The following is a 9,389-nucleotide window of genomic DNA, read 5'->3' on the forward strand; positions in this document are numbered from 1 at the left end:
ATCATTCATAGTCACAGCAGTAGATCAGTTTACCAAGAACAAACAAATAGATACATTTTACGTGAATGACTAACACATAGATTAAAAAGAAAAGATAATAAAAAAAACGGTTACAGGAAACACTTGAATGGATAAATAAGTTTTAAAAAAAGCATAATTTTTCCATTTTGTTTGGATAACTAATATTCATTGATTTTGTTCTTTTGTTTCTTGACGGAAATATATGGTAAGTACTGGTTTAGTAGTTTCGATCTGATATGATCATTTTGTCTAACATATTTTAACAGCTTGTTTCCACTGTTATTTACTAGGTATTGTCCATTTTTCATAAATTCTAAATGTTCCTTTGGCACATTTGAAGGTTATCGATTTTGATTTACCATATTTGACACTGCCAATGATTATTAAAAGCCGCTGACTAGAATGTAACTCGAACAAGGCCATCAGGCGATGACTGACGCCCCAAGTTGGAACCGAACCCTCGGGTCACGGACCTGATTTTATAGGACCATCACGGTGCGAGGACTATCACGATGACTCCAGGGTTACCCTTCCCTCGTCACCTTCCGTAGCGTTCAGATCCTCTCCAGATATCCAGAGCGTCCGGGCGTAAGGGTACAACCAGGATAATTGATGAGTGTGGGAAAACAACCGAGTCCAGGTTACGTCAGTCACAACATCCTTAGAGCTTTCAGAACCTGCTCTTTAATCATAAAAATAGTATAGGTCAGGGATGACATTCAGTCAGGTTGTTTGCAATCGACGAAATGGAAGATACAATTATGTTTTTAAAAATAAAAAAATACGTTGGTTTAATAGCTGTCTCCTGGAGGCTTAACCCGCGTTAAATTTGGATTATACGACTGTAACGAATCATAAACATGAATTCATGGCTAAAGAGTGCATCTCATTTTACTGAATAATATCCTAAATTTTTGTGGAAAAACAATTGGTCCAGAGGAAAAAAAAAAAAAGTATTAGACAATTAATGAAAATGGAAACAATAACAAATAAAAAATAGATAAAAGAGAAATATAAATATACAGTACACAATTAAATTATTTTATTGTCTAATACTTTTTTTTTAATTCTTGTTTATTTACACTTTTCACAGTTCCTCTTAATTTTATTTAAACTTTAACATATTTTTGATCATTTTTAGCCATAACTTAGTTGACTTTTATTTTATGTTATTTATTGTCTTACTTTGTTACATCATTTTTGTTGATTTTATTTTTTTTATCCCTGCAAAGTGTTTCGTCTCACCGTCGCCTCACAATAGTTATAATAACTTTCGAGTACTTTTGAATGCTCTCGGACCACCTTCTTTTTATAAAAACATATTTATTTAATGCACTACATTTTAGTAAAAAAAATCATATAATAGAGATCGCGGCAAACATATCTAAATTCCATAATAAACCATATTTTATTTTAAGTCGGTTGTGAAAGGAGTTAATTTGGCCAGTATTATGCACGGAGGATATATACAGGTTACCACCCTATTCTAAACATGGTTGGATCGTCAAGTTTTCATTGCTTGCGACCAAAATGAAATAAAAGTCAACCTCACCGGATTCGAATCGGCGACGTTACAGTAGGTACAGGGTTTATAAAGTATACGCCTTAACTCCCTCGGCTATAGAAGGCCGTATTACGCTCAAGCGTCAGATTTTCCTCTTGATTAGGAGTACTCATTTTATAAAGATTGATAAGAGGCCAAGGAGGGTAAGGTCTTATTCACTGAGCTACACCGCTCCTTTTAATACTGTGTTTTTATATTAATAATGCTGTTCTTAAACTAGAAGAAAGTTAGGAATTCCCTTCACTACTTTTGCTCATGCAAAAGTACTTTCTTTTGTAAATTAAAATTTATTAAATAAAATAATAAAATTTATTTTCAAATCTTAAAATGTAAATGTTATAATATTTATAAGTATAAATATGTATCTACTCAATATAAATGGTGAGGGAGTTATACTGACCAATTTACTTGGCATACGGCTTTTTTATAGTCCAGTTGTTTATTCTGCATTAAAGTAACGCCAAGAGTTTCGTAAAAAAAAAAATGTGGATTTCGTTTGGATAAAAAAACCTATTGATTGTGATTCCTGGCTATAACTAGATAGTTCAAAAGATGGAGGAAAAATAATTCGTATTTAGTATAAACATCAAAATAATAAAGTCAAAAAGTAAAATAAAAGTTTAGAATAATACTTTAAAGATCGATTATAAAAAAAAAAGTTTGTTTAAAAATTTTAATAAATTTGTTTGGAAATGAATGAAGTATAAAATAAAATGCAAATGAATGATCTGTCAAGTTGATAAAAATAACTCTAACCAACAAATTTGTTTTTAAGATGCTGATGCCTAATGTAAGCGTTCACCGCCGAAACAAAGACATGTTTCATCCCAACTTCATATCCATATTTACCAAGAGCTTTAAATAGGATCATATGTCATCCATGATGTAATCCATTCTCTGTAAAATGCGTAGGACTCTTTAAGAACGATTACGCCTTTCTAGGATCATGCTCTGAATGCAAGAACTTTAATCTTCAAGACCTTTCCGCCACATCGCGGGTCCGACACTTCTTCAAATCCTGAAGGGGGATTTATCGACAGAGATCTTTCCATAACGAAGGAGTTCTATCGTATCTAATCTGGAATCACCTGAGCCACGGGTGAGTCAGAATCCTTGGGTCCTACTGACATTTGTGTTGCTCGGAGCGGAGGTTGTCTTGTCTTTAATAGTGAGGGTTAGGTCATTGTTAAATACGTTCACTTTATCGCTTTCATATTTCAGTCGGACCATCACCGCCTTTGCTGTGTCAGTATAAATGAATTTTACAATGTTTCCTTGCGAGGTCAGTAATAATCGTAGTGCTCTTTGAACCTACATGAGTAATCTTCTTCGCTTTCTCCTTTGGGCTCTGATCGAAAAGAGTGCGATTATTTCTTGCCACAATTCAATTTTATATATATATATATAATTGAATATCCAGATATATAGAATCGCCTTAATTTTTTTTTTATTATAAATACAAGAAAATGGAGATGTCGAATATCGACGGAACGTTGCGAGTAAATAAATTTATTTTTGAATAAAGGATATATTCAGAAAATATATTTTCACACCTAGCTAATGAAAAGCGTATTTTTTTTCTCTAGTTTTCATTAAATTCGTTATAGGATCTTCCGAGGACAAATTTTTATTTTTTATTTTTGACTTGTTCGGCCAGAAGGATTCGGGAAGTTTTATTGCCTTACTTGAGTCTATAAATAAAGAAAAGTAACATATTTTAATATTTTCTCAGAAAACTTCATAACTAATTAGAAGATAGGCCGGACAAGACTCATGCATGAGGGAACATGCCTTGGGGGAATTATATCTCCGATTTTTGGTGTTGTAATTGACAATAGATTAGAAAGCTTTTAATTTCCTACTAGGAAAAACTTTAAAAATAAATAAAATAAAAAAAAAATGCATTCCATCAAATCTAAAATATATAATAAAATTAAATATATAAATATAAAAACTGTTAATTAAGACCGAAAATGGAATAGAAGTTAATTTATTATAGAATACAATCCCAAAGTTTAACAATACTCTATTTTTAAATTCAACAATGCCCTATAGGTTGAAGAACTTAAGATATAATATCTATGTAATCATAAATAAACAAACAAAATTAAAACACAACTTAGAAATTAAGAAAAAAATATATAGATTACTGTCATACTTGCTGTTGAAAAGTACTTGGTGACGCATGGCTGCTAAACAAAGTCTCAAATTCTCGCCAGCACTGGTGGAAAAACATCAAATCAAGTTTTACTAAATTATAGATGGTAACCTTACGTTGTATTGCAGCAACGAACATCTAGAAACTAAAACATTCGATAATCTATGGTGGCATGTTAAATACTTTTTCCGTCTTATAATATAAAATATTCCACTTTTAAATTTATTAGAATAAATGACTGAATTAATTGTATATTATTAATGACTTTTGTATAATACATAAGATTTAACGATAATACTTAAAGATTTATAATACTGCATGTCTAAACCTATTCTTTTACCGAAAACAATATGTTCTTTAATTAATTTGGTAATGACTTTCATAAATAGTCTACCACGTTATACATCGTAAGAGGCAGGGAAGACAAACATGGTTAGCAAAGTTATAATTATTGGGTAATCAAGAACTAAAACGACCCATTAACAGATTTAAGATAGCTTGATTGCTCACGCACGTCTAAAATAAGTAAGCTGTTTCGGTGGATTTTTATTGCTTGTCATTCGTATGTCAGCATCGAACGGGTAAGACATTAGTAGATTTAGTTTTTAATCAATTTATTTTATATGTATATAGTTTGTTTGAGCTCATCATAGCAACCTGTGCAAAATAATATTTGTCATTCTTTCACCCTCTTCTAATTCCTAATTTATAAGCGAATTGCCAAGGACTCAATGAAAGTTATGTACCTTTCTCTTTTGATATAACCATTAAACATGGTTATTACATACTTCTAATCGGTATAAAAAACTGTAAAGGTTGCGAAAATTAATCGAAAAAATACCTATATAACTGCAATCTCGCTAAAATTGTGTACTTTATTTGTATTTATTATTCGTTCTTTTATACTTGCATGGTATCTTGTTTTACTTAACCCTGATGAAGACCAAAAAGTTGATAAGCACAATATCTTTAAACTCATCCATGTAATTTTATTCCAAATAATTTATCTTTCAATTACTTCTGTAATCAACGATATTTCTACTATTAAAAAAAACATGCAATTTATGAAGTTATGCAGCCACGTATGCCTATAATTAATTTCTTCAACTAAGTGTAAATGTAAAACAATGCAATGTTTATGACAATAATTAAATAATACTATATGTAAATAGTATTTTAATGATTATTGATACTCCATTTTCAGATTCCGTTCACCTCATCCAGCATGAACCCAGCAAGAGCGCTCGGCCCTGCAGTAATGACTGGAGGTTGGGACAACCATTGGGTGAGTACAACAGAGTGTGTGCATGCATTTCGTTTTATAGCAGTTAATGAGTAAATGTTAGAAAAATTATATTTTGCATTGAATCACATTTTTGTTTCTGTTTGATTTCCGCTTAATAAGTGGTTGGAGCTCACAATTATGCAGAACTACATAATCTATGAACTACATTACAGTAAAATTTCTATGTATTACATAACAGAATCTCTCATAAGGAACAGTTTTATTTATGTCCAACTAGGTACATATTGTATGTATTTTAACCTGGCCCTATTGCGCCCTTGACATTTTGAAAAAAATGCGCCTTCCTATATTTGGAGAGGGTCTGAACAATTTTTAAAAATTTCTATCAATTTTTTTATTGTTTGAATATAAAAACACTATTAGGTATTATCAAAAAAAAATGTTATATTTCTGGTTTTGTTTTTTATGGTTAATTTTACGCACTTTTTGTAGCTGTGTCCCTGACGGGGAATATCTCGTCACCGCTTGTAGCTACTGATTTGAACCCCTCCACTACAGAAGCGGACTCCTTTTTGGTTCTCAATCACTTCTTTTCGCTTTTATATGACGGGCAGAAGTCCTAAAATATGAATGTGTAAGCTCACAATTCAAGAACGAAGTTCCCAGAATGCTGAAGGTGATCCTCGAAATTCGGAATACCAACAATAATTTACAATTTTTTTATGTAAATTAATTTTTTTTTCTAAGTATTGGCATAATAACTTTGAAATAAAATTTTTATATATCGATATACTTAATGAATTATAATCAGCATTTTTCAAATATAAATCGACAAAATCTTTTCTTTATTGACCATTATGGGAAAAAAATTTTAGATAGCAATATAAAATTCTTAATAAGTTGTATATTAAGTATAAATTTAATCTTAATTAAGTTCAATTTTAATCGTAAATTTAATGGAACAGTCGGTGTCGGAAATAAAATGCATTTCTAGCCGTGATACTTAGATTGCCTTAAACCTATATACATTTGAAAAAAGGAAAATTCAACAGATTGTTCTAGAGACATTCCGAAAGTTAGCAAAGTTATCGGTAGTAATCTTGGTGTATTTCCTTGCTTCTATAGTTAGATGAAAGGTTTTCCCGTCTAACTCGGGTGTATGGCAAGGTTGCATCCTCTCTCCCTTCCTTTTCATGCCGATAGACCCCAGCTACAAAACGTGAGGAAGCTAATGGACATTGATGTGCAGACTTTGACGACTTGAAATTCGCTAATGATGTGTGTGCCTTTTCGCGTTGAAATTCAGGGCAAGGCCGTACAACGCTTTGACATCTAAGGATGACAAAAACAAATCGACAGAGATTTAAATTAATAATCTACTTGTGACAGATGCAGAAATTATCAATTTATATTCAATAATTATTTATACTATAAACGATAAAGTGGGACAAGGGAGTGAGAACGCATATAGGCCGGAAAGAGTTTTCTAATTAGTTCACAGTGAAAAATATTTTCCTTTGTTAAAAAAATATATATACCATACATATATAAATATAAACATAAAAAAAAAAATGCAGATTATGTGTGAATGGAGTACACATTTAAGCATTAATCTTAGCTGGCGTTTCCGTTGAAAGTACCAAAATTTCCGAAACATTTTTTTTCACTGATATTTATATTATATTATATTATACGGTTCATTTAAAGACGGATAACTTGTAAAGGAAAGTAAAACCTATAAAACGCTCAGAACCAGACAAATATAAAGTTCAATATTTTCATTGTTAATGGGTTACTAGGTATAATCAAACATGCACAACACAGGGTGGCATTAGACACCGTATCACAGAAACATTAAATTTCTCTTCAAAATTCAACATGAATTATACCCTCCTCCCCTTATAGATCTTGTCATATACCAAAATTAGATAAATTTAATCTTTTAAATTTTGTTAAGTTACATATTCAAGATACTTGTAATACATTTGGAGTTATTAGCTTTAAACTTAAAAATATATTGCAACCATTTTAAAAATCTAGTATTTACACCTGCGCACCACGAGGGTGTGGTAAACTTTTAGTACAAGAGCCCAAGAGGAGGAAAAAGGCAGTTATCTCACCCCAATGTTTGATTACTTCAATGAAAGCTATGTATAATTACTAGTCAAAATTGATGAGTCTGCCAATAGGTAGGGGGAGTAAAAAATGGCGGCTGTTTCAAAGCGATAAAAAAAACTAATTTTTCATTCGGAGCTCTATACCTATAGAGAACGTCATTTAAAGAAGAGTAAATTTGCTAAAATATGAGCCCTAATGGAGTTATTCATGTTAAATAGTTTTCGAGATATAGCTTTTTAAAAAGCAACATTTCATAAAAATGTTGTATGGGACGTACTGAAAGATCAGTAGTTAGTGAATTTATTTTGAAAAATTTATATCTCAAAAATCATTTGACGTACAGATGTCTATTAGCACTCAAATTAAAGTTAGTTTAATGAGCTATAAAGTAGTTTACGATGTTTATCTACGTAGGAGTAATAATTTACATGAAATTTGCTATAATAAATTGATTTATAGTTGTTCGGACAAATTTTCATTTGCCAAATTTATATTCATATGTGAATATCATAAAAACTATTACCCCTACGAAGATAGGTGTTATAAACTACTTTATAGTAAGTTAAATTTAATTTATTTTGAGTGTTGGCAGACATATATGCGACTTATGGATCTAGAGATATATTTTTTCAAAAATCCAGCATTTTAAACGAACAACTAGAAATTAACATTTTGTGAGTGTATTTTGTCAAATATCATAAAAACTACTACTCCTACAAAGATAAACATAATGAACTATTTTGTAGTAAATTTAACTAGCTTTGATATGAGCGCTGGAAGGCATCTGTACGTCCAATGGTTTCTGAAATGAAGTTTTTCATAAATCAAACTTCTTGTCCGAACAACTATAACTCAATTTATTTTAGCAAATTTCATGTAAATTATTACTCCTACGAAGATAAACACAATAAACTACTTTATAGCTCATTAAACTAGCTTTAATTTGAGTGCTAATAGACATCTGTACGTCACATAGTTCCTGAGATATAGATTTCTCAAAATAAATTAACTAACTACTAATCTTTCAGTACCTCTCATACAACATTTTTATGTAATGTTGCTTTTTAAAAAGCTATATCTCAAAAACTATTTAACTTAAATAACTCCATTAGGGCTCATATTTTAGCAAATTTACTCTTTTTTAAATGACGTTCTCTTTATTAAGGTTTTTAAACAGCCGCTATTTTTTATTCTCCCTACCTATAATTGGCAGACTCATCAATTTTGACTAGTAATTATACCTAGTTTTCATTAAAAACTGGGGTAAGATAACTGCCTTTTTTTCTTCCCAGCTCTTGTACTATTTTTACTATCGCCTTTTACTATTGCCTTTTTAGATTAGAATCCACTGAAAGAAATAAGTTTACGATTACTTCTGGATTAACTTTTACAGGATTCAAATTAGTCAAGGTATTTTCCTATACCAAGCTATTGGTCTTGGAACAAACTCTGTATCTGTAAAAAAATATTTTTGGAAACGTTGGCACTTCATTCATATCTGTTACCTATTTGCTTCAATTTCTAAAAATATTTCCTATTAATAAGGTGTAGTAGTTCTACGAGTAATTTATATATTTAATAATTTAGTAAAAAACATATGAGCCGTTTAGAGCAAGAATTGAGTAAATCACTCTGTTCTCATCATAATGTATTTTCTTTAAAAAAATATATTAATTACTGTTGCATTAACTTAAAATGCGTTTTAACTGTCGGATTTGCCTTTGGCTGTCGATTTTTGATTAAAAAAAAGCTGTCATTCTTTAAAAAATGCTTTATGGAAGATCCTCTAAAGTTTTAAGCAACTCGTAGACAATTAAAACGCATTAGTAGTAATTACGATATACTCCAATTACAGCTTTCTTCTACTCTTTTTATATATTGTAATTTTTTGTACAGATTTATTGGATCGCCCCATTGGTCGGTGCTGCCATTGCCGGCCTCGTCTACAGGTTTGTCTTCTCTGCATCAAAGGATGATGAGCATTCTTACGATCTGTGAAGAGGAGATGAGAAAAAAAATTTTTTCTCAAGATCTTACAAGGCAACAGTCATCTTCATCTAAGCCTAATTAAATAAAATTAAAATACAGATATTTTTATTTATACTTAAATTAAAATTGTAAGGAGTATTTTAAGGGAATTTAACCAAATCATAAACAATAGTTATTAGCATAATATGGTCTACTACATGCAAGCTTATGAAAAAAGTTATTTTATTCATCGAATCACATTAAATACCTATTACTTAAAAAAAATCAAAATTAATTAAATGAGTGATATAATA

General features: G+C 30.5%; 1 protein-coding gene across 1 annotated transcript in view; it reads left to right on the top strand.

The window, feature by feature from the left end:
- Positions 1-4,947: 4,947 nt before the first annotated feature.
- LOC106692167 (aquaporin AQPAe.a) overlaps positions 4,948-9,389 on the top strand; it is a gene marked incomplete at its 5' end in the record, with an annotated part of 5,232 nt that continues 790 nt past the window's right edge. The window contains 2 exon segments of the mRNA XM_067047495.1: positions 4,948-5,028; positions 9,004-9,389. Of these exon segments, the coding sequence (XP_066903596.1) occupies positions 4,948-5,028; positions 9,004-9,105 (183 nt within the window).

The sequence above is a fragment of the Halyomorpha halys genome, unplaced genomic scaffold (assembly GCF_000696795.3).
Source record: "Halyomorpha halys isolate HHAL.00 unplaced genomic scaffold, Hhal_1.1 Scaffold418.1, whole genome shotgun sequence".
Taxonomy (NCBI): Eukaryota; Metazoa; Arthropoda; class Insecta; order Hemiptera; family Pentatomidae; genus Halyomorpha; species Halyomorpha halys.